This window comes from Podarcis gaigeae (genome assembly GCF_964106915.1).
Source record: "Podarcis gaigeae genome assembly, chromosome: 12".
Lineage (NCBI taxonomy): Eukaryota > Metazoa > Chordata > Lepidosauria > Squamata > Lacertidae > Podarcis > Podarcis gaigeae.
Window position 1 is genome coordinate 11,627,041 of NC_139688.1, and position 26,619 is coordinate 11,653,659.

Consider the following 26,619-nt stretch of genomic DNA (forward strand, 5'->3'; position numbering starts at 1 on the left):
TGCTCTAACAGTAGATAGTGTTAGGGGGAGATAGTGTGTGCGCACATATACATTTTCCTGTCTTATACAGCGGAAGCAAACCACTCAGAACAGCAGGCCACCTATCTGGTTTAATGATCCATTGGTAAGTTTCAATACAAAATTAGTACTTAAGAGAATGATACGGGTAGTTCTCCTGTTTCGCAACATTGGAACACCATTCTTTAGAATCAGAAAGGAAATGAATTGTAACCCAATTAGAGGAAGCTGTAATATACAACAAACAGGGAAGTGATAATTCTCAGCAAAATCTTATCAAGTTTGTAAGTTAAAAGATTATTTACATATAGATAATAAATATAAACCTAATGAATATGCAAACATCTGGAGCATGTACTCTACCAGGTCTGTATGGTTTTCTCTTTCTCTTTTTAATCCCCTCAGTTCCTTCTACTCCCTTAGGATCATCATCTGCAGGCTCCCGTTCAGGGCTTGTATCAGATTTTCCCTCACAGTCCATGAGATCTCCTTCTGAATTTAAACACACACAAACACATAAAACAATTATAAAATAAAATCCATAGGGAGTTGTCATTTTCTCTTACAGAATTCTGCCTCACCTCTCAGGAAAAAGCTTCCTAAGGTAAGAAATGGCATATATAAAATAATGAGCATAATAAAATCGCACACAATTTTGAATGACAGCACACTGAAGTAGTAGTAGTAAAAACAGACTCTGCTAAAATCAAATGCCGGGAAAAGACAGAAGGTATAAATGCTACTACGGATGGTGACTGACGTGCGGAATTTCAGAGGAAGGGTGCCATAACTGAAAAGGCCCTGTTTGCCACCCAATGCACCTCTGATGGTGGGATGGGGGGGGGTGCACAGAGCAGAGCTTCCAAGTTCAAGTAGTTCTTCTAAGTCTGCCTGGTCCTGGGTCATCTAAGGTTCATCTGGCTTGAATGTCATTAGGACATGTGTACTTGTGCCCAGGTCCCATTTCTTCAACCTGAGTAGCAGCTGGCAGTCAGTAAAAGTTGCTAAAAGGTACTGAAGTTATGGAAGACAGCTGGGCATCCTGTTTAGGGGAGTTTTTAATGTTTGATGTTTTATCGTGTTTTTAATATTCTGTTGTGAGCCGCCCAGAGTGGCTGGGAAACCCAGCCAGATGGGCAGGGGTATTATTATTATTATTATTATTATTATTATTATTATTATTAATAATAATAATGTATTTCATTACATGGGTTTCATTATGCAAGTCGTCTTTCTACTATGTGTCAGTACGTATTGTACTAGTCAGGTATTTCTCATTAAAGTTAAAATCCATTCATGACCTATGTATCTCCTTATATAACATCACCATTGTGAAAGTCTAACATCCCTTTGCTAATAAAGGTACTGGGAATTAATTGCTTATGTCATAGCACTTACACCAACATGGAAGGGCTCCAGATGCAGTGGTGGAGTACCTGTTTTGCATGCAAAAGGTTGCTAAAGCCGATGATAGGCAGAGCAGGCAACCAAAGAGTTATATATAGTTGGAAGGTTTCTTGGAGATAATCTAGTCCAAACCTCTGCTACATGCAGATCTATAACATTCTGTCTACTGAAGGGCAAAATTTCTGGTTCTTTTCTGGAAGACCTGAACTACTGAAAATCCCAACTGCCTCAATATCCTCCTACAACCCATGTCCTTCTGCAAACTGCTTCTATTGTTAACAGCGACATACAGCACAAAGCAACAATTACCTCTACTGTCATCCATCTCCCCATCCCTTGAGTGTTCTGATTGGATGTCAGGCAGGGGCTGGAGTACAGCCACACTATTCTGGTTTATAATCTTCAACTTGAGCTTTGGCTTTGTCCGTTTTCTTCTTGGTACAACAGCACTGAGGCTCTGTAACTGAGACATCCCTGTTTCTGTCAGACAGACTCCATCCTGAGTGTATGTCTTCGGTGGGTCTATGAAATTTGCATGAACCATAACAGGAATACACAACTTTAATAACCTTAGCTTACAAGCATTGTGTAACTATATTCCACCACCACCCCAACTTTAAGGAACTTGCAATTAACATACTAACAATTATCCATTGTAACATCAGAGCAAAAGAAATAAAAATAAGGAGAACTATTTCTGAAGTAAATCAACATTGGTTCAGAATAACACAAAGCTTTTCCACTGATATATTATTTATTCCAATCTGATAGAAAGAACAAATGACTGTTTCACATGTCATGCTAAAGTCAACCATGGTTTAGCAAAAGTGTGTGGGTTCCCAGAGTCTAGGAATAGTCCTCTCTGATTGTTTTACTGCTGCACCATGCTGAACCAAGCCACGACATCTGATTCTGGGCTTCAAGTTTTGCTTTTTCCAGACTAAACATGAGCACTAACCAAGGTTTGTCCTGTGGTTTATGGTTTTTTCCAGGACAGCCTGGGTTCAGATGCCACACTAAGCCAAACTATGGTTTCACTAAAGTGCGGTGAGTGAATTACCAGGGGGGGAGCAGAAATGAGCTCCTCCCTGGAAACCTACATGGTCCTGCTAAGCCTAAATTTGGATTAGCATGAAATGCAAACCAAACCATCGTTTCTTTACAGTTTTCTTGATTGCTTCCTGCAGATATTTATTCATGCTATCACCATAGCAGAAGTACTTTGACCCTGCAAAGGTTCTACTCAAACTGAGTCCAAGGAAAACCCCATAAAGGCTGTTCTATAAGCAATTTATAGCAGTGCTCATGTTAAGGGAGAAAAGGTAACAAATTAATGAAATCCAGAAAAAAACCACCCACTAAAATGTCCCATTTCAGCCCTGTTTTTGGCTCACTTAAGGGATTTACTTAAACAAAAAATCTGCCTGTTTCATAAATTTTGAAGAGCAGTCGCATGTTCAAAAAACCCAAAACTTATAAGCACACACTTTTAGTTCAAAAAACCCCAAAAACTTATAAGCACACACTTTTAGTAAGAGGCGATATGATGACAAAAGATAAAAAGAGTTAAGAAACCTATTGATACAATGTAGAACTTATTTCTAGGTTAAGCAATAACCATGTTAGGGGGAAGAAATAAAGAATTTTAAAAGTTACCAAATTCCTTTGCTTTTGTTATAATTTGAGTGGCAACTGATGGTTCACAGCATTCAGAGGAAGGCACTGAAAGATAAAAATTGAAATTGGCTGTGAGTCCTGGAAGACCTGCTCCCTGCCTTGCAGGCCTTTTCCACATGGCAGTGCCCTTATTGACTCCAGCTACAAAAGCTGAGGCTGCTCAGGAAGCCAGATATCATCTTGTCTGTCTCAGTGCAGACCCAGGTCATCAAGTCTGAGCTTCCACAGCTGCCACCCCCCCAATAAACCACCATTGGCAAGACTGGCAGCAACAAAACTAGATATGTTCTATGTTTATAATAGTATTTTATTCCCTTGTAATCTATGCTACTCTAAATGTGCATTTTATATTGGACTTCCTTTAGTAATGTTTTATTTTGAAATCTTTTTAAGATAATACTGTAGTTTCCTGTTATTTATATTGCTTTGGCTGTGTACCCTATAAATGACTTTCTTCAGTAACATTTTATTATAGATTGCTTTATTTGATGTTTTAATGTACTGTAAACCGCTTTAAGATTTTTTCCCTTAAAAATATAAAGCGGTATAGAAATGAAATGAATAATGATGATGTTGCTTGTATTAAAATATATAATCCTCTATAACTATAGTTTTTTATGTTGGTATCATTTGTAATCTTCTGCAAGTCTCTTGTGCTCAGGCATGTCAGAAGAGCATTATTAAATTTTTGAACAATTGATTTTTTTTTAGGTTAATAAATTTCAGTTGACATACACTGTTACCAGGAATACAGTGGAAGGCTGAATATACAAATTAAAAACAACTATGTGCTAATAGTGTGTTGAAGAAATACTTAAATTTCTGGAAGCACTAGGCACAAACTAAAGAACATTAATTCCATAACAGCTCTCACTGAAAGCAGTAAAGCTTACAGCCTAATTCCATGCATGCATACCTGCAAGTTATTTTTTTCTGACCTGTTTTTACCCACAGCACCAGAACACTCTGCCAAAGCACCTATGCACACAATTTCTTACTGATATACCAGAGGATCTCTGGCAGCATAACTGCTGACTCTCTGGTGGGTCTTCCTCTCTGCTGGTAGAGTGGCACTTACACAACTTCCAAAGGACCCTCAGTTGGCCTTTGGCTGGCTTTAAGATTGCTCCTTTAAATCAAGCCCTTCTCCGGGTTGTGAGAGAAAGCACCATGTACCATTTGTCCCTTTCAACAATAGCATTCATTTATTTTATTTCTTTGTATGCACAGCTTGCTCCATCTTGAAAAATCTAGGCAGGAATCAATAATTTTTTTTTTAAATGTAAATAATGCCATTAAAATAAAATGAAAATCTAATTTGATGTAAACCTGAACAAGTTTATTTTTAATGGTGTGGGAAACAACATTCCATAGAGGTTAAAGCCTGGATAATTTGAGAGACGGGGGGATGGAAAGACAGAAGCACATTTGGGAAGCCAAAGAGGCAGCAGTCCCATTTGACTTAGAAATTGCTAATTAAGACAAAGCATGATAATTTCAGAATTAACTAGCAAGAAATAGTATGGACAGACAGTGATTTGGATGTGGCAGCTGGCAGATTAACATATGAAGAAAACAAGAAATATAAGTTAGTTTAAAGATCAATAACACAATCTGCCAAGTGGGCAACCTCCATGAAGGACTCTGGTGCAAGACCCTTTAAATAGATGGAAGCCTGCCATTCTGCTATCACAGTCATTTCCCAAAACCTTCTAGGTATCAAAAAGTTATTGGAAAACCATTAGCAGCCCACTAAGAAGGATTTTAGGATATGAAATTCTTTTAGACCCAGTGTTGTTGTTTTTACCCTTTTTCTGAATTATGTGGAAGACACAGTGAAGTAAGATCAAAAAGAATTTACTGCATGGTTTCTAATACAGTAACCACCGCTAAAATTTTATATGCAGGAAGGTGAGAGTGGAGATGATCAATGACACCACCTATTGAAGAATGGATTGGTAAAATATGGAAGTTTGCTTCAATGGCTGAATTAATATGATACATCAGATTCAAAGTGGAGGAGACAATAACAAGGTAATTTTATGATGAATGGCATTTTCTTTATCAAATATAGTAAGAAAAATTGGATGCAATCTAACATAAACCATGGTTTTATAGTGTTCTGAAATATGATTAATTTTGCTATTTGGAATTCCTTAATGGTGGGAAGCAACAAGACACTGGTCACCTTTGAACGTGATATGACACAAAAGAAAGAAAGAGAAATGAAGTCAGAGTAGCGGTTGTGCTTCATTTGTAGATAGCACCTCAGCTTCCATAATATAAGGAACAATAATGATTGAACTGAGGATAAATCTTATGACAATGCCTTTATATATATATATAAAAGGATGGCTGTGAGAGAAGAGAAAAATTTGGAAATGTGTTTCTGGTATTAAGAAACAATGAAAACTGGAAGTTATTACAGGATATTGTTAATATAAACTATTGATAGGAATAGCTATCCACGTGTTTGATATGATGTAGAGAAATGTGGTGTATATGTTTGTTTGCCTAGAAGGTTTTCTCTGTGTGTTTTATGAGGGGGGGATATTCTGTGTCCTCTTTGACTGTCAAAGGTCATGGCCTTATATTGTTATTATGTCAAAAGCCTGTCTGGCATTAGCAGCTTTGTGGGAGGTAAGAGAGAGTTGATCACCTTGAGAATTTATTATATAGGGCCTGGATCAGGTAAATTTATTCTAATTGGTCTAGGTGGCTGCCAGTTAGGAAAAGAGTTGAGATTTGACAGGGAGACATGGTACAGTAACTCTGACTGCCATCATCATTACTTAGAGCAGTGGTTCCCAATTAGAGGTCCAGGAACCCCTGGGGGTCCATGGAACACATCCAGGGAGTCCACGGTCCCATCTCTTCCCTCTAGCTAAATTTTTGTCATTTTTGCATGGTAAAATCACAAATGTTATGGTCTGTTTTAGCGTTGTGCGGTTTTTCAATATATTGGCCAAAATTGGTTTTGAAATCACACCTCAATAATGATTTTGATCTGGCAGTGCGCAGCCATATATTGCTCCTCACACGAAGGAAAGCAGGGCAGCTGATTGCAAGGTGCTGCCTTCTGCTCATGCTGACGGAGTGCAGGGCGCTGATCACCCACACATCAAGGCACTGAGGCGGAGCAGTTTTTCTCAGTCAGCAGGAAAGCAGCCACAGTAGATGTGCATCTTCGCTGGCTGCTCCACTGACAGCAACTTCATGCACCCCCTCATTCCTATCCCCTCCCACTCAAACCACGAAGTAGAGGAGACTCCGTTTCCTCAACTCCCCCCCCAATCCGATCTCCACAGCTGAGCCTTCCCTCATTGTCACGCCTTGTTTGATCTCTATGACTGTTCCTTCCCTCATCCCCATGCCTGATTTCCAATTTCAGACATTGTGATATATCAGAATATTGTGATGTTGAGCTGTTGATATATCGCAACGTTGAAAACCAGATATTGCTCAGCCCTAATGTGTTTTTAGTATACCTAAAATAGGGGCTACCCCACATTTTGTTCTAAAAATTGCTTTGCAGAGGTAACTACCATAGACTTATCAAAATTTTCAAAAGTAGAGGGTCCGTGGCTTGGCTTTTGAAAAATAGGGGGTCCTCAGTAATTAACTAATTGGGAAACACTGACTCGGAGTAAAAAAAACAACACCACATATTTTTACATGTCTGTTGCTATCAATGCAACTTATGAAAAAAATAATCCTGAGAATCTTGAGTTAAGAGAAGTCTATCTGACACTGAGAGCAAAATATTCAAGATAATCTTATTGTTAAATAATGAATTTCATCTGCTCAAAATCATGGTGCTCTGAGTGCAGTCTTTCTCTCACTTGTGGGCACACACACCCTCTTGCTGCTATTATAATTTTAAGCAGACTTACAAATCCTCTGGGAAGAGATTTACCCAGCTTTCTACTCTAAATTGTTTTTTTCCTCATTAATAATCTTGCAGTGCTAAAAGCAAGACAAAAGAAATTATTTCCCTCAAGTACTGCCTCTGAAATCAATTCAGCATCTGCCAATCAGGAGACAGACCAAAAGAAGTTGTTTCCAAAGCTAGTGCTACGCCGCTAGATACCCAATTAAGAAATTCCTTACCATTTGCTGGTGGTATGTATGGCTGACACATGGTACAGTCAAAGCCACTGTCAGCCGTGCTTTCAACTTCCTCGTCTGTGTTTAAGTTTTGACAGATTGTGTGCATCCATCTGGAAGTTAAGTTAAAAAGGAGAAAATGAAACGTATACCATTTTATGCCAAAACACCATTCAGACTCTCTTTAGATTGAAAGAAGCACAGAACACGTCTAGTGCTTTAAAAGTTTCCCTGTAAAGAGCCAATGATATGAAGACCCCAGAGGAAGTCTGCTTTAGTCCCAGAAGATAGTTGTTAAAATCGTCAGATAAGACAGGGGTACTTTGAGTAGATGGTTTGTCCACCCAAGGTAGCAGTGTTCACTCTGTGCAAGAGGGAATTATACTCTCCCCAAACAACAGGCGGCACTTTGGGAGTGCTCTTTGCAATACAGAAGCAACTTGCACCTCTAAATGTTGCATCAGAGGCCTGGCTTGAATGTCGTATTACATCACAGATAAAAACAAACTATGAACAAACATCGTGCTGGTGCATGCTGCCCAACATTTCTCACTCTCTACTCCAGCCCTGCTTCTACTGCTGCCATGCTGCAATGTAACAAGTGAGGCTTTTGGTTTTCCTCAGACAAACCATGAGCAGTAAGCCAAGAACAAACCTTGATTTTCATCCTAGTTTGTTTGGACAAAAACAAATCCTGAGCCCGGGTTCAGACATTATTCAGAACCAGACTATGGCTTGTTTCCAAGCAGTAACAGGGGGAAAATAGAGCAAGAATGTTTAATCACTGGACACCAGCGAGTTGCATGTCCACATTCAAATATACTTGGTTTTAAACTATAGTATAACGTGATGTATGAACCAACTCAAGAGTGCCATTTATCAACTCAGGATGAAGAGATAACTTTCTTTTTAAAAAAACCAAACCAAACCATGGTGGTTTTCTTCTTTCTGACATTAGCTACAGCTTTTTATTTGAAAGAGGCTCTCTCTTATGGGAAAGTGACTCTGATAAGGGAGAGAAAGTAAATTCCATATGATAAATTAAAATAATCTTCAGTCAACATGACACTATGAGCAAATTATTGACGTATGAAAATATATAATTCACTGTGTAGCAGAAACTCTGACCTGTCACACTGTCTGCATTGCAGAATAAGCTCTTCTTCTCTGTAATTGCAACAGCAGACTGGGCAGGTAGATAAACTTGCACAGGGAGCACACTGTGTGTAATTATTTTGCCATTCACATCTAAGACCAGGAGACGTAGCACCACAATGTCTGCACCAAACACACCTGTAAAACACAAGACAATATCTTTCTTAACATGGGCTCATGGCAAGATTCACTGCTTCACTTTATTAAAATACTTATTTTCACCTTAAAATGTATTATCTTTAAATTACAGCAAAATGTAATTTTCCAAATCAGCCTTGCCGTATTATACTAATTAAAAGAAAATATAGTCAGTTTAAAAGAAAACATTAAAAGCGGGGGGGGGGGGGGGGACAAAGTTACACATACCATTTGCATTTCCACCCTCCTTTAGGAACTGTCTGCAGCGGCGGATCTAGGCAGTAAGTGTGATAGCTGATATCACAATCATCGCAAAGGAGCAGTCTTCCCGGATCTGTAGCCTTCCCACAGGCTTCACACACAGTGCATTCCAGACACCTCCAACCTTTGTGGAGCACCACTTTTGTTATCTACATAGTGGAAGACAACAGGTAATTATTTATGGAAGCCATGCAACCTCAGTTGATTTACAGGCTTATATTCTCAATAAATTTGCTTCTATCATTTGGAAATAGTATTTTTTAAATGTTTGTGCTCTCCTTTTTGTTTTAGAGGGAAGTCCTCATTTTTTGAGAAGTCAAAAATATCCTTGCATTCAATAGCAATGTACATTGTGCTCTCCAAGATTATGGATGAAAATTTGTTTTAGATTTTTAAAAAATAAAATGGCCCAAGTGTAAGGATCCAGCGTACTCTCAGTTATTGCAAATATCAAAATCAAGATTCAGATTTACTGAAATTAAAAGACAACATAGTTCCAAAATCTGGAGAAATACAGTTTGCTCTTGATTTACAAATCTATTTGGCATCTCCTCCCCATTATGGCATTTAAACAAAAGTACAATAGTGCCAAATATTACTTTCCTAATCTTAAATATGGCTATAGTTTAGAAACATACATCGAAACTTGAAAAAATAAGTTTTTCGAAAAGGTCCATCATGGTACCTGACAGAAGCAAGGCACAATGTTCCAAACCTCTGAATTACCACCGTATGTCACAGTGCAAAAGCCAGTTTACATATCACTCTGTTGCACTTCCGGGTTGGCGCCATCGCCGAATGGCGGACTCCCTCCGAGCTCCGGAGGGAGCCTGCTCGGCAGGGGCTGGGTCCTACCGCGCCGGCGACGCGGGGACCCTCAAAAACCATGGGCGCTGAAACCCATGGGCATGGTGACTCGGCGGGCACCTTTTGCGCCCCCCCGACCCGCGAAGGAGCCTTTTTAAAGGCTGCGGAGCGGGTGACGGGGGGTGTGCTATGAGTCCTCCGCTTCCCCTGCCGAGTGAAGCCGCATGCCATTCGACGGAGAGCGCTGACTTCTTCCATTGAAAATTTGGCCTTAAAAGAATAACCCGTGAGTAATTGGAATTTGGATTAAAAAGGAGGGGAAAAAATTGTTAAAAATTCGGAGCGAGCGGGGGAGGTGCAAAAAGGAAGTCAGCCTCCCCCCTGTTGTAGAGGAGTTAAAGCAAAGGATTTGACAACTAAGATCGAGTGCAACCTTATTTTGAGAAAGTTATTAATTTCGCGATGGAAAATTATAAGACTGGCTGGAGGAGAAACGTGGAATGTGAATTAAAATGCAACCCCCCCGAACCCCGGGAGCGATCCGTGAGAGCGCCGGGAGAGGAGAAATAGAGGTTTTGACAGCTGTCAAAGGAGCTGTCAAAGCGGAAGAACAAAAAGAGAACTTTGTTACAAGGACTTTGCCGGTTACATTTGTTACAAATTGGATATAAATTGTTTAAAACAAGGAATAACAAGTTACTTTGACTGTTGGGTGTGATCTGGAAGGAAACTGAGTTACTATAATCCCTCTAGAGGAGCTGTGGGACACTACAAGTATTGTTGGCATGGAATTTGAAATAGGACTTTTTATCTCCTGGGAAACTGCAGAAATGGAACACTATTTTGTCTACAGAGGTCTATACACTAAAGGAGACAATAGATTTATCTATTGAAGAATGGAAGGGACTTGACGTAATGTTTTGTTCCTGAATAACAAAGCCTCTGCAGAGGAATTAGAAGCTTTTGGAATTAGAACATTTGTGCAGGAGAGCAGGGGGAAAAAAGGAGGAGAGAGATCAACAAGATCAACAAGAACAACAAGAACTGGATAAAGTTGGAAGTGGGAACATTTGGGACATCCAGATTTGAAAGGTCTAAAGAAATAAAATTGGAGTTTTTACTCTTAAATACAAAGATCTGGATGGAAAAAATGGACCTTTTTGAGACAGACTCCTTCCAAGATTGGACATTCGAAACTAAAAAGGACCAAAAGACGGCAAAGACTATTAAAAAGACGGCAAAGCGGACTGGTGAAGGACTATGGCTTAGGTGTGGGAGCTCCAGGACGACAGTAGACATTGATGGACATTGGGAACGCAACCGGGAAAGGGGGGAGGGAAATTTGGAATCCAAAGGGTGTTAAATTATATCTTATTCTTTTTCTTAATTTTTTTACTCTAATCTGTATTGCATATTAAAGAGGGGAACTCGTGGAAGGGAACAGGTCGATTTTAGGGGATGGGAAAATATTTTTAAATTGGGTCAATGATAATAAGTTTAAAATTGGGGGTAAGAATTTGTTGAATTTATTTGAAAGAATTGGACTACAAGAGGGGGAGGGGAGGGGAAGTCCTAGAAAGATGCCAATGAAAATAAGGTTTTAAATTTGGATGTTTTTCTTTTTTTTGTTATATTTGAAAATCTTTAATAAATATTATTTAAAAAAAAATACATATCACTCTGTTGCAAAGTGATCATGTGAACACCAACCTCACATTGCTTATTTAGAACCCTAGAGATTTTCTCCCACTAGCATAGATGGTTGGGGAAATATGAAGTGTTCATGCTCTGTGAAGAGTGAGTGTGCTCCAGTTATGTCGTACACCCTCAAAAGGAGCAATTCCTTGCAAGAGGTAAGAAGTTGGTACTGGCTAGATACCGTACAGTGGTACCTCAGGTTAAGTACTTAATTCATTCTGGAGGGCCGTTCTTAACCTGAAACTGTTCTTAACCTGAAGACCACTTTAGCTAATGGGGCCTCCTGCTGCTGCTGCGCCACCAGAGCACGATTTCTGTTCTCATCCTGAAGCAAAAATCTTAACCTGAAGCACTATTTCTGGGTTAGCGGAGTGTGTAACCTGAAGCGTATGTAACCTGAAGCGTATGTAACCCAAGGTACCACTATATTTTGCGCTCTATAGGATGCACCCGACCATAGGACACACCTTGGTTTAGAGGGGGAGAACATTCTCCCCCTCTCTGCTCAGTTCCCCTCTCCCTCTCTGTTGAAGCCAGGAGAGTCTTGCTCTCCCAGCTTCAGCAAAAGGAACCCGAAGCCTTCGGAGAACAGCGCGAGTTCTGCACCGACCCCTCTCGCTCTCCAGGCTTCAGCGAAAGCAATGCGAAGCCTCCGGAGCGCGGAGGGAGCACTCCCTCTGCACTTCGGAGGCCTTCGTGTTGCTATTGGTGAAGCCAAGGAGCCTGCATTCACTCCATAGGACGCACACACATTTCCCCTTAATTTTTGGAGGGGAAAATGTGCGTCCCATAGAGCAAAAAATACAGTAGTTCTTTCTTAGACAGTTGAATCTTCCATCTTTCTTGGGGCGGGGGGGGGGGAGAAAACAAAAGAGAGTTGCTCCTGACATGCTAAGTATGAGAGGGCTGGAACTGTCTCCTTCGCAAGAGTACAGGAAAAGTCAAGGGGCAGGCAAACACTGGTCAGGAAAGGTGTTTGTAGGTTCAGGATTTTAAGCAATCAAATCAGTGTTTGTTTTGCTGTGATCATTAAGAGTGTAATGTGTGAACCAGCTCTACCACTCCTGAATGTTTTCTTTTTTCATTCACTAGTGTAAGACAACACAGTGGTGTAAGACATATGTAAATAAAAGGAGATAGGCTTGGAAATAGTTATCCAATTCCCTTCATAATCAGGGTTTGAAATGCATTTTAAACTTTGCTTCAAAACATGCTTACGTCACTTTTTCTGTTGGAATAATCAACCTAAATTTTCTTCAAAGCAATTCATGAGGATTAAAATGGCTACTTTTATGAAGTGTTCAAAAGTTTACCCCCTCTACTACACTAATCATTCTGTGAGAACAAAAGCTGTCTAGAGTGTGTTATAGCTTCAGTACAACCCTTTCATAAAAGTGCATGTGATTTAATACATTAAAAGAATATTCCCTTTTTAAATAACTGCACTTAAAAGACGATTCATTGTTTATATGCTAAAGCAAATAGCTTATTATCTGTGCATGTCTTCCCATAACTATTCAAATTTAACTTTTTGCACATTCTCTCCTAGCTTAATGAATGTAAGAAATTAACTACTCCAGTTTCTGAAAATTCTGATAGCCAATAGACAAAGTGAATTAACCGAATCTTACTGCGGTCATAAATGAAAATGAACTATATTTTTTAAGGAAACCAGCCTTAAACAAAACAAAACACACTATACTGATTCACATCTTAATACTTAGGTTATATCTAGCTCAATACTGAGCTGTTATCTCAATACTTTCTTTTAACCATCTGCAAGATAAACGGTGCTATTTATAGCCGAAAAATTACACAAAGGTTAACTTCTCTTGCATTTATAAAATGTCATTTAATTAAAGTGCTTTGTCAGCTGCATACAAATAATGGTCACATTTCCAGAGGAATATTTTACAAGCTAAAACACTCCTTAATAATGTAAAAACTGGAATCAATGCGGTGTATGCAGGGACAATATGCTGACAATAATTTCAAAGTGCTCACCTTAATACTGACACAGTATGGATGGTAACACTGACCACACTGAGAGCAGGCAAGCAATCGTCCTTCTGCACCTTGGCCAAAACTCCCACAAACTACACACATATCCTAGAATATCAAAGAAACAATTTCAGGTAAACAACTAGTACTAGGTAATTAAAACATGGAAGAAATATACACCTGTAATCCATTTTTAGCAAACTTTGTTCTCTTTCAGGTGTATACAGTCTCCTCATTATTATCAATAATATACCCTATGTATATAGGAAAAATCAGTAATACTAGTAAAGCTACCTTGAGCATTTTTGTAAGGACAGGTAGTTAAAGTCTTAAAACCATTTTAAAAATCTACAAGAATTTCCAAAATATATTAGAGGTAAAGGTAAAGGTACCCCTGCCCGTACGGGCCAGTCTTGACAGACTCTGGGGTTGTGCGCCCATCTCACTTAAGAGGCCAGGGGCCAGCGCTGTCCGCAGACACTTCCGGGTCACGTGGCCAGCGTGACATCGCTGCTCTGGCGAGCCAGAGCCGCACACGGAAACACCGTTTACCTTCCCGCTGGTAAGCGGTCCCTATTTATCTACTTGCACCCAGAGGTGCTTTCGAACTGCTAGGTTGGCAGGCGCTGGGACCGAGCAGCGGGAGCGCACCCCGCCACAGGGATTCGAACCGCCGACCTTTCGATCAGCAAGTCCTAGGCGCTGAGGCTTTAACCCACAGCGCCACCTGCGTCCCGAAAAAATATATTAGAAGCTCACTGCAAATGTCCAGAGAGATGGACCAAAAATATCAGCTCAGCTTTGGATCTAACTCACCTCTAGCTTTAAAGACTACTAGAATTGTGGCCAGAAGCTACATAGTAGCCCATTTTTTGGTCCAACTCACCTCTAGCTTTAAAGACTACTAGAATTGTGGCCAGAAGCTACATAGTAGCCAGTGTAATAACAAGTGATGAAGCAATGCTATTACCTGCCCTCAAAACTTAAGAGGATAGTAGCCACAAAATGCAATAACTGCAGCCTCCCAACAAATGGAATTCTGTTTTCTCTACTACAGTAGCCCATATACAGAATAGTTAATCCCTAAATTTAACAAAACACTAACAGGCTTATTACTTGTTTTATGGTCCACCAAGTAATAAGTTATAAATTATCTAGATTAAACACCTATAGATAAATTAACTATCGTCAAATGTCTTGCTAGGAAGAGGTTGGATGTCACCAGAAGTGGACAGCTAGAATAAACAATACCATTAAATATTGCCTACACTTTTCATCTGAGGCTTGGAAATTAGGAAATAACCAATGACATTAGAAAATAATAAAATATGAATTAATATTGCAACCTGATGCAAAGTAAACTTGTCACTGCTAGAAAACAGAACAACAGTATTGTGCATTGAGTTTTCTTCCTCGTCTTTGTTAGATGAAATGTCCATATCTGTGACCTACAAATAAAAGAAAACAAAAACTTAACAGTTTTCTGGCAGTAAAAGCAGATCATTGTGAGCAGAGACACGAATCAAGACTTCTGCCTGCTCAAATAATATGCTAGAGATTCTTACCCCTGGAGAAAGAAAAGATCCAATTCCATTTTTAAGTTTTGATCTCCCCCGTCCACCTCTTCCAGAAAGGCCTGCACCACGTGGTCTCCGCTTCCCAGGAAACCCTGAGCCACGACCCTATTTAAAGCAAATTCAAACATTTAGATGGAACTAAGCAATGCTTCATAGAAATGTTCCTTATAACGCAGACTTTGTAAGAATACAACAGGATTTTGTATTTTGCAACACAGCAGTATTTTTCACATGAACATGTCCCACAGCAGGGACTGCAGATATGAACAGATCTTGATACACAGCATATAGTGAGGGTTGCAGCCTATGAACCTTTGTCAAGTTTCTTATTATGAATTTTGATCCAGGTGGGGTTTTTGATTTAGTGGGAGTCATTTGCTAGCAGAAGAGGAGGAGAGGAAGTTTTTGCTACGCAATAATCTGTCCTGAAAGGTCACCTGGCAAATAATGTTTCCCTTCTCTCTGATTAGCAGGCACCAACTATATTCCACTCTATGCTTATATCCTGCATTGGCTTAAGAGTAGCTCCCCATCAAAGGCATGCCTAACACTGTACACGCTATTCACAAGGTATGTAATAGACATTGATGACTTGAGAAAATGGGGAAGGGGAGTAAAACTATTGCTTGCTGAGAGAAAATTCATAACAATGTTCACTCTAGCTCCACAGATAGTCCTAGAAGGATGTTATCAACTGAAAGTAACAACGCACCATTAGCTTACATCATTAATAAAATTTGTAAATGATACAGGAAGAAAGGACACGTTTTCATGAAACTTAATATTAAATTAATAGTACAATTACTGATACAAACATATCAATCAAACGTGGGTGTGCTGAAAATGAGAATACAAATGAACAATTCTAAGTCTCATGAGAACAAAAATTCTTTTCAGCTTGTTCAGGTCTTAGGCTGGTTACTCTAGATACAGAGTTCATCTCTTCTAATAATGTATACAACTAAATGTTATTTTGAAACAGGAAGCACAACAAAAAGCAGCAGCACCTAGTAAACAAGAGGTAATACAATAATCTTCACAAAAATACTGCAAAAATAAAAATATTGATTTTATCTGTACTGTATCTATACTATGTTGATAATCTTTCAGGGCACATTTAGTATTTCAGCTTTTGAGATTTAAAAAATTCTTAGGCTAGATTCTGGTGAAGAATTCTGGAAAATTCAGAACCTTGCATACTATTTTGTGATATTTTGGTTAACCTAATAAAGGTACTGTCCTAATATGGATTTTTGACTTTGTGGAGCCACAGAGCTACCTTTACTTTTTATGTTAGTAACAAGCTGCCATTAAACTCTTTGTATGTTAATAATAATCTGCAGCCCTTTGTGTGAGACCTTCTGGAGGAGGAGCAGAGAAAATTAGTTTTACAGCAACTTCTAAAGTATGCACTGGCCACTGGAGGTTTCAGACACCATATACATTGGTCTCCCATCTATGTTTTATTTCAGACTCCATCCAGATGATAGCAGGAACTCATAACATACAACATGGCCCAGTTACAGTGTACAGAATACACCCTATAGGCGTTAAGCACCGCATACAGCTGAATTAGAAATTGACTCAATGTTCATTCTGCATGCACTGAGAGAGAATGTAGGGATTTTTAAAAAGCAAGTTATACAGCTGCTTAAAAATTGGGTTTAAGTAGCATATTAATTTAGCTATGCTTCAGAAGAGTTTTCATTAGTATCTTTTTATAATGAAGAACAGCAGAGAGATAGCAAAGGATAACAAGAATATAAATACAAATTAATTACCACTTTGATGCTCCATATGGCACTGCCAGGTAGCGGTCTGGACTTAAAAGTTTCCCGACCTTCTGAAATGTCTGGGGACCAGGAAGGTGGGCTCACTGTATTATGGCTACTCCAAGCCCCCTAGGATATGTCAGGTGAGAAAATAGATGTATAAAACTCAGCCAAATAAAAAAAAATAAAGAACGCAAATAAAAAGTTCTGAAAGCAAAGCACATGCAGGCACACAAATACTTGGTTTAACAAACACATGGATTTACTGGGATAAATTTCAACCTAACACTCACATTTATACAGGATGAGCATCAGACTTCAAGTGTGAATAAAATGTTGATTAAATAATAAATATAAAAGAGAAGCACTGCCGGAAAACAAAAGATTGCTTGGCATGAGGAACAGATGAAGTGTGACTGTGATTCAGTTATAACTTTTATTACTACAATACTAAACCAAGATACACCTATTTGGGATCATGGCTGTATTTTTGTGGCAATATTATTTCTGTATTTCAGTCTGCATCTTGGAGAAGGCAACTGACTTGGGCTATGTTGTGTGACTGTTAAAATAAATTTTTAAAAATTACAAACCAGAAAAGCTAAGAAGCATAGCAGACAAAAATGGATTAAAATAAAAGGTATAATATGAAAATGAAAAATAAACGAACAGTTAAAATATCCATGAGCTGAAGCTATACCACCCAAGCACTATTTAAAAAAACAACTGAAATCCTTATATCAAATAAAATTAGCAAGCAATCATGTCTATAAGTGCCTAATATACTGTATTCTGTAGAGTCCAAAAATGGACTAAGATTGAATTCACCAAGGCAATTTCATGAGCTGAATTGCGCATATGAGTTTTCTATACTTGCACATAACTCTTTATGTATAGGAATAACAATCCCTAGGTGGAGACTGGGGATCAGACGTCATCTGTAAGGATCCCAGAACTGCATTTGCAATACTCTCCACCCCCAATCCTTGCTAATCTTTATTTCACTTTTGCTATGCATCAACAGTAAGTGTAACAGGTGGCTGTTTCTTTGAAAAGTATCACTAATGCTCTCAGTTCCCACACACAAAAATATTTAGGAATAGGGTTCCTCAGATTTCAGGACTGGAGATACTGTGGCCCTCCAAATGTGACTGAACTGCAAGTTCTATCATCCCGTGCTGGCTAGTACTGATGGAGTCCCACAATGTCTCTGAAGGATAACAGCTTCCTCTTCCCTCTCATAACTGGAAGAAGTCTCTAAACTTTAGGTACCCTCAGAAATACAGTTGTTTTATCAAACAGACACATGTACAACAAAATCTTTCAGGCTACTCTAGCGCTAAGAAGTCCTGTAGCACTAAAACTCCACTTTCATGCCTAATAAAAGTACTAAAATATGATTCTATGAAATTTCATCCTAAATATACTAAACATAAGAATATTTCTACATTTGTGTGTGCAGCTAGCTTCTTGAAGGTGTCAGCTGACACACTAGTGTTATACAGTGGTGCCCCGCAAGACGAATGCCTCGCTAAACGAAAAACCCGCAAGATGAAAGGGTTTTCCGATTTTTAGCGGCTTCGCAAGATGAATTTCCCTATGGGCTTGCTTCGCAAGACGAAAGCCCATAGGGAAATCTCCGGGGACAGCGAGGAAGCGCAGCGCGCCTTCTCCTCTGTTCCCGGACCTGTCCTAAGGCTTGCGGTGGGAGGTCCGGGAACAGAGGACAAGGCGTGAAGGGCTTCTCCTCTGTTCCCGGGGCTTGCGGTGGGAGGAGGGTTTTTCCTCCCCACCGCCAACATTCAAAACAGCATTCTGAATGTTGGCGGTGGGGAGGAAAGCCCTCCTCCCACCGCAAGCCTTCAGGACAGGTCCGGGAACAGAGGGGAAGGTGCGCAGCGCTTCTCCTGAAGGCTGGCGGTGGGAAGAAAAGCCCTTCTCCCCCGCCAGCCTTCAGAAGAGTTCCCGCCTAGGCTGCGGATAGCAGCCTGCTGCCCCGCGCGAGGGGCGCTCTTAAGCAGGTCCCTCTTCTGAAGGCTGGCGGGGGGCAAAAGTCTTTGTCCCCCCTGCCTGCCTTCCCGGGGGCTTTTAAATCGCCCCGGGACAGCGAAGAATTCCTCTGCTGTCCCAGGGCGATTTTAAAATGCTGGCGGGTGGCAACGCTGCCGCCCGCCAGCATTTTAAGATCGCCCCGGACAGCGGAGAAGTCTCCGCTGTCCTGGGAAGGCAGGCGGGGGGGGAAGCAAAGACTTTCGCCCCCCGCCGGCCTTCAGAAGAGGTCGGGGGACAGACTGTCCCCGGACCTGGTCTGAAGGCTGTTTCCATAGGAACGCATTGATTGATTTTCAATGCATTCCTATGGGAAACCGTGCTTCGCAAGACGAAAAACTCGCAAGACGAAAAGACTTGCGGAACGAATTAATTTCGTCTTGCGAGGCACCACTGTATATACAGACAAAATAGCAAAATATGGTTTGTCAAGAATCAGGAAATAATGAAAGCAATTAGCACATGTGAGTGAGTGCATCATCAGAAGTTTAATTTGCTAACTACCCAAATCATAATCTGGTGCCATGTCTAAATAAGACCATTATCTTCAAAAGAGATTCTCAAAAACAGGAAGAACACTCAGGCTTTTGATTAACGTCCATGAAAGCACAACTCAGGAGAAAGCTCATTTACTTAAAACATAAATAAAACAAAAAGTAGTAATTGGTGTGCACTCTGAAACAAACTGCCATTTCCTTAGAATTGATATTCATCAATAAAGAAACACACAGCATCAACAACACAGATCAAAAGTTTAAGAAAAAAGTTAATAACAACTACACTGCCCAGTGGAAAGTCCATTCCTACTTGCCTATAATGAACAAGAACAAAGCCAAGGTGGGGCACAGCCAGCAAGTAGCAGGAAGAGGCAGCAGTTCAACAGCAGTTCAAGCAAGTTCCAGTCTGATATTACAGATGTGTCCTACCTCTATTTTTTCTGGTTGATCATGCAGAAGTGGATTGTCTATTATTAACTGTGCTATCAGGGAGTGTGACCCTGACGGAAACCAACTCCTGCACAACTCTAACCAATCAGAATGAAGAAGAAGCAGGACACACCAATAATATCCACCACTGGAAACTCCAGGGTCCTGCTAGAACTATCAAATTCTGTGCAGCTTCCTTTTTCAAAATGCTCCTGAGCAGCACCATTACAACAAAAAATTAAGCTGCATCTATCCAGCGAGCCTTTGCATACATATTGGTCAGTGTCGGTAGTGGTAATTATTTTTATTGAGACTTAAGGCTGGCTGGTAAATGTGCATAATATTGCTTTGCCACAACTGCCTTCAAAATGGCAGCATGTTTGCTTTCTCTCTATCTAAATCCCCAACATTATCTTAAATGAAACCTACAAGTTAAACCTAGTGTGGTCAGAATTTATATAATTATGTCCCTACATCAACTTCTGTTGTAAATCATCAGAACTTCCCATGGTCTGTGTTAGGATATTCATGTAAACTGAAATAGTATTCATGTAATTCCTCAAATATCTTAGGCAGCATGCCATATTTTCTGGAAATAAGCATGCATGGGACAAATCAAAATTGTGTTTAAAGATACACTAAGGTTGCAGGGGAGGCGAATACATCTTGAATTTCTTCTGTGGCTCCCAACATTTTTTAACAGGCAGGGTCCACTCAACAGCAGCCTTTCTGTAATGGATAATGTGTCCATGGCAGCCATTTTATGATGGTGACCACAACATCTTCTCAAATCTCAGATGTGCTTATGGAAGGTTTCGGACTCCTGGAACATAGGTGGTAAGAAGAGGCACTCTCACAGTACATTTAGGCAGAGCAGGAAGTGCTGCCAGTCACTGATACACTTTTACCAACTTCTTAATAGCAAAGTTGCATGGCTAACATAGGCTTTGAAAAGAAGACCAGTGGTCCTGAATCTCTTCATTTCCTAACGTTGTCATCTTTCTTGAAGAGAATTTCTTATTCTGCCAGCTACCCGTCTACAAAAACATTAAGGCCTACACAAGTATACCATCCAAATGCCATCCAAATTAGTGGGGGTAAGTACTCCCATTACTTACCTTTTTGCAGTCAGGCAATGTTTCCAACAGGCAAGATTTAAAAACGCAAATGCAAGAGACCCATTTCCCCACAAACTAATTCCTAATTAGTAGTATGAAAGCTCATTGTCCTTTGCCAGAAGAAATACACAAAATCCTATATATGTCTAGCACATGATTTAAGGGCACAGATAACAAAAGATTGAAAATACAAATTAAAAGGTTACATTCTAGCACCAATATAGTAACCAGAGAAATGAAAACAAAAGACTGAACTGATAGCATTCAAAAGCATAAGATATTTGCTTATAACACAATTTGTTTCTAATGGCTTGCCTAGAATGAGTGTTTACCTTCCAAGTGCTAACCTGTCACTTCCCCCAATAATTGAGGAAGGAAGGAAGCAGGTTTCGTACATTAGGTATGTTCCATTTTATCTGAATTGCACCCAAAATCTATTCTTGACAGCTAGATAAGAGGCAATTTTGAGATACAAATGCTTAAAAGTTTTACATACTGCTCACTCAAGTGGGTCTTATTTTGCTTCTTCATTTCCCAAAAGCAAAACTGTTTACCTATATAATTGGTCTTTTTCTAGATTACAGTTTCTATTGATTCTCATGCGGTTGGTTCTCAGACTCGCAATTAAAAGAGTAGGCAATTAATACATCATACCAGGCATGTTCAACTTTCAAGAGACTGCGACCTCAAAAGTTGTTGAGATTTTTTGGGAGAGCCAAAAAATGGATCTGCTCTGAGTAAAACTTAGAATGCTGCCCTTCAATGTATGCCCAGTTGCTGGACTCTAACATATACTGTTAATTTTCTTTCAGAGACCTTAACAACTTGTCCACCTAGACATATATTTCTCTTCTGTGCCCCTGCCCATTTTTTCTAGTGCTGCCACTGCGTGTCAGGGGACTAGAAGTCCTCCCCCAATCAGTCCCTTACATGCCTCCTTTTTGCCTTTTCCACCATTAGAAGAAGAAGAGTTTGGATTTGATATCCCGCTTTATCACTACCCAAAGGAGTCTCAAAGTGGCTAACATTCTCCTTTCCCTTGCTCCCCCACAACAAACACTCTGTGAGGTGAGTGAGGCTGAGAGACTTCAAAGACGTGTGACTAGCCCAAGGTCACCCAGCAGCTGCATGTGGAGGAGCGGGGACGCGAACCTGGTCCCCCAGATTACGAGTCTATCGCTCTTAACCACTACACCACACTGGCATCAGTAAAGCATCAGTAAAGCCAGAGGTGCGACGGCAGTCCACTTTCCTTGCTAAGGAAGAGACTTCTGAGGGCAGATCTTCCAATGAACATAGGATTGCACCCATAACTATACAGTTGTACCTTGGAAGTAGAACGGAATCCGTTCAAGAAGTCTGTTCAACATCCAAAGCATTCAACTCCCAATGCGTGGCTTCTGATTGGTTGCAGGAACGTCCTGCAGCCAATCAGAAGCTACGCTGGATTTTTGGCTTCCAAAAACTGGAACAATCACTTCCGGGTTTTGATTACTTGGGAGCCAAAAGGTTCGAGTTCAAAGGCGTTCAGCTTCCGAGGTTCCACTGTATATGCATTATTGTTAAAGAGAGGTTGCAAAGAAAATATAAAATGGATTATAATTTAGTAGAAGTCAGTGAAACCCATTGCTGTACCAAAAATTGTGTGGGCTAAAGCAGACGTGGCTAATTATGTATTCAGTATTAAGCATAGCATGAACATTAAATAAATTTGTGATAAAATAAAAACATTAATTATTTTACTCTTCGGGGGGTGGAACCTGTCTAAATGAAAAACAACTTTCATAGGAAAATCCATTTGTTTTTTAAGGTTCCTGCACCTAGGAATAATTTATAAAAATTAGAAATCTAAATCAGCCATTTTATCAGGACATTTTATTCTCTTTTTACCAATTAATATTATTTCATTTAGAATATATATGTAGACTAAGAATAGAGGGGAAAACTATAAAGAAGTTCATGAAATGAACAGTGAAATAAATTATCTCAGTAATGTGTGGGTTCTAAAGAGAATTAAATGAGACTTGCACAGCAAATCTTTGAACAGCATTGTTTTTCACCACCAACAAGTAATAAATGTTTGGTCTGGACATCTGAACACTCTAGCTAAATTAGTAATTGTAATGGTTCTAGGGGTTGCTTGTGCATAAGCCGGTGCTTATCTCCCCCGGCTGGGTGCAAACACCTGGCTGGGTTGCCTAAGTGAACCTTTTCTGTCTGGACAGCCACTCACCTGTGGCTGACTCAATCTCTGGCAGAATCTGTCAGTGGGCGTTTCTTAAACTTCTTCCAGCAAAGAAGCTCTTTGACGCCTAGTCTCCTCCTACACTCTCTGCGCGAAAGCCTTCTGCGCAAGGAGGCCGTGGGCAGCGGAGGACCCCTACTTTCCCACTGGTCCCAGGCAAGGAGTCATGGGACCGCCTCGCCGCTTCCCCCATCTGCCCCCCTTCTCCACTGGTGCTACGCTGATTCTCTTCCCCAGAAGATGGGCTGCTTCTCCCGATCCCTGGACGCTCTCTGGAATCCCTCTGGCTTTTGCTCCCTCCCTCCAGCACTGATGGCAGTTCCCTGACAGTAATATTGGAAAATATGCTTTACCCTGAATTAATTCCAGAATACAAACCTTTCAGAAAAACCACAGGAAACATAATTACTTCTTTTTCTTTCTTTCTGACAAAATCTGTACAAACATTTACTCATGATATCAGTTCTCCACAGTAAATTGTTGGTAAAGAAGTGTACTAAGAAGCTAACAACAGACTCTGTAGTCTCAGTTTCAGACAGGAAGGCAAAACAAATACCTTTCTTGATGTCATAGCCAAAGTAATGATTTGGGTAAACAATACAACTAAAATGCTTTTTGTAACTGATTTCAGTAAAACATGCTCACCTGTCTTGACCTTGGTCTCCCAGGAGAAAACTTTCTTTTGGTGATAGCTGGTTTTCCCATTCCAATTTTTGGAGTGAGCGATACGTATGTTGTTGGAAGAGTTATAGAGGATTCTAGTGGTGACATCTGACTCCGCATCGTGTCATGTGAAGAGCCTAACTCTAGTGAGGCTGCTGGTGAGGAAGACACACTGGACTTGTTTAATTCAACAGATGATGAAAATAAAGACTGCGTTTCAGCTGGTGACTTTAAAGATTTATCTTCCAATGGTGAACTGTCAGTTGCACAACTTTCATTTGCAGGAAGAGATGACGTTTCATAATTTTCAGGAGTGTCATCTCCTTCTGCAGCTTCTGACACCATCGTTGTTTCTACTTGCTCTTCCTTCTTACAGGAGCTGCTCTCGCTATTGACCAAATTGAAGGTTTCCGATATCTTTGCTACATCCTCAGGTATGTCTGGTGGAAGCTGAGATTCCTCTGTGGACATTTCAAATACTTCAGTGCTTTCCTGTGATTCTTTTGTTTCCTCAGTTTGCTTGTCTAAGACTTGCTGCATTGTATTTGAAACATTTTCTGTCATTTCCATCTTTTTATCAGCATGATTAAGATCAGATGCAGGAATCTTTTTAGGAGATGTTTCTATTTCACTTTTACCAAAATGGTCAGGAGCCTCTGTTTCCAGTTCACCATTATTTTCATTTAATGAGAAGCCTGAAATAAATAGAACATTTCATTTGAGTCTGAAATTAGAGTATCTCTAGTGTAAAGTGTCTTTTAAAAAATATGTGAACATTTGTGAAATATGTGAAAAATATGTGAACAGTTACAAGCGTGTGTGGCCTGTACTGCTAGTCCTACATCTTGAAATTCTGAAGATATTCTATTATCATTCTGTATCATATGATCTTGGGAAAGATGGAGGGCACAAGGAGAAGGGGACGACAGAGGACGAGGTGGTTGGACAGTGTTCTCGAAGCTACCAGCATGAGTTTGACCAAACTGCAGGAGGCAGTGGAAGACAGGAGTGCCTGGTGTGCTCTGGTCCATGGGGTCACGAAGAGTCAGACACGACTAAACGACTAAACAACAAAATCATATGATCAAACCATCGGCAGAACCATCTTCCATGGTTTGTCTAGCTCCTGAGCAAATAAAGTTTGAAAAAATAGTTCCTGCTTGTTTGTCCTGATTCAACTGTTAATCAATTCAATTAGGTGGCCCACAGTTTGAAACTTAATCCTGAGAACACTTTAGCCTTCCTTTACAGGGAAGATGCACAAAGCCCCCAGTCATGCTGACTGCCCTTTTCAGTTCATTTCCCAGCTCTTCAATTTCCTTATTCATGTACAGTGACCAAAACTCTACCCAGTGTCAGTGGCGTAGCAAGGTCAGGTGGTACCCGGTGTGGAAAATTTCTTCTCCATCGACCCCATGGAAATTATTAAAAGAAGGAAAAATAAGATACTTAACAGTTACAAGTGTTATTTTCTGAATAATAATAATAATAATAATAGTAATAGTAAAAATAATAATTTATTATTTATACCCTGCCCATCTAGCTGAGTCTTCCCAGCCACTCTGGGCGGCTCCCAATCAAGTGTTAAAAACAATACAGCATTAAATATTAAAAACTTCCCTAAACAGGGCTGCCTTCAGATGTCTTTTAAAGATAGGATAGCTGCTTATTTCCTTCACATCTGAAGGGAGGGTGTTCCACAGGGTGGGCGTCACTACTAAGAAGGCCTTCTGTCTGGTTCCCTGTAACCTCACTTCTCAAAATGAGGGAACCGCCAGAAGGTCCTTGGCGCTGGATCTCAGTTTCTGGGCTGAATGATGGGGGTATTAATTAATATTCTGTTTATTTACTTAACATTGTGAGCATAAGCACTTAAAAACTTTTTTCCTAATTTTGTTTATTTATCAAATTTTAAAATCACATCATCAAAATCAATTCCTTTCGCTACTTTCTTTTCAATTGACAAGATGGCTTAGCCAGGGAGCTACACACTGATTTTAATTTTTTTATGTTTTGAATACTTTATTTTATTCACTGCTAATTTTATTGCTCTATTCTTTTTGTAGACTGTTTTAAGGTTTGTTTACAACAAAGTAGTATATAAATGTGAAATAAATAAATGCCTTTGGGTCTGCTTAGTTTATCATTATTCCAAACAAAGCATAATTTAGCACATAACAATGCAGATTCATAATGCCTATTTGAGGTGTTATTCGGTGCCCCAGTAAAGTGAAGTGAGGTAGAAACAGAGCTTTTTTGATAGGGGCATCTTGGCTCCAGAACAGGCTCTCCAGAGAAGATCACCTGGCACCTTCTTTTTGTTATTTTTCAAAAGCAAGTTTTTTAAAACAAAAACAAGACCCTTTTACACTCCCAGGCTTTTAAAAGGGAGGTGGTGCAAGGAAATCTATGGCATAACCATTGGCAATAGATTCTTTCTCCTGACTTGCTGGTTTATTACTATTATATATTTCGTTTTTAATATTTTGTTGTAGGCCACCCAGGAAATGTTTATTGATTAATGGCTATATAAATCTAATCAATCATCATCATATGAATGCCATACAGAACTATTAAACCAAATCTATACTGATCTCGAGCTTATAGTTAAGATTGAAAGATGCAATATTTATTTTTATTTTTTGCTTTAGGCAATAGCTTCACATGAGACCTTCATGTTCATTTTTTTTAACCTCTGTGATCCTTAACCTAGTTTCCCCCCATGACTTTTCCAACTGGCATTTTCTCCATATGCTGACTTTCACCCCTAGTGGCATTTGCATAATTTCAAAAAAAATTATCTAGCTTCTGCTTTTTTCCACTGCCTTCTAAATTGGCATTCACTAAAATCTTTCAATTCTTCCCTACCATTGGGAATGAATAATAGACTTCCCTCATTCTACTGCTCAAGTGAGCAGGATGCATAGAGGCATGAGTCCAGTAATCAACTATTAACTCCACTGCCTATTATAGAAATTATTTTGTATTTATATTGTACAT

At 39.7% G+C, this 26,619-nt stretch overlaps 1 protein-coding gene across 22 annotated transcripts in view; it reads right to left on the reverse strand.

Moving 5' to 3' along the window:
• Window positions 1-26,619, reverse strand: part of KMT2C (lysine methyltransferase 2C) — a 151,828-nt gene that overhangs the window by 48,566 nt on the left and 76,643 nt on the right. For 8 of the 22 annotated variants that reach the window (XM_083704423.1, XM_083704422.1, XM_083704434.1 and 5 more), the window contains exons 13-23: window positions 23,602-24,314; window positions 16,628-16,747; window positions 14,835-14,951; window positions 14,616-14,717; window positions 13,273-13,377; window positions 8,731-8,912; window positions 8,338-8,502; window positions 7,213-7,322; window positions 3,082-3,147; window positions 1,735-1,965; window positions 382-510 (exon numbers count right to left, since the gene is read on the reverse strand). In XM_083704423.1, coding sequence (XP_083560549.1) covers window positions 382-510; window positions 1,735-1,965; window positions 3,082-3,147; window positions 7,213-7,322; window positions 8,338-8,502; window positions 8,731-8,912; window positions 13,273-13,377; window positions 14,616-14,717; window positions 14,835-14,951; window positions 16,628-16,747; window positions 23,602-24,314 — 2,040 coding nt within the window. The remainder of the gene's footprint in view (window positions 1-381; window positions 511-1,734; window positions 1,966-3,081; window positions 3,148-7,212; window positions 7,323-8,337; window positions 8,503-8,730; window positions 8,913-13,272; window positions 13,378-14,615; window positions 14,718-14,834; window positions 14,952-16,627; window positions 16,748-23,601; window positions 24,315-26,619) is intronic. The other 14 variants (XM_083704439.1, XM_083704435.1, XM_083704420.1 and 11 more) reach the window with 6 other exon arrangements.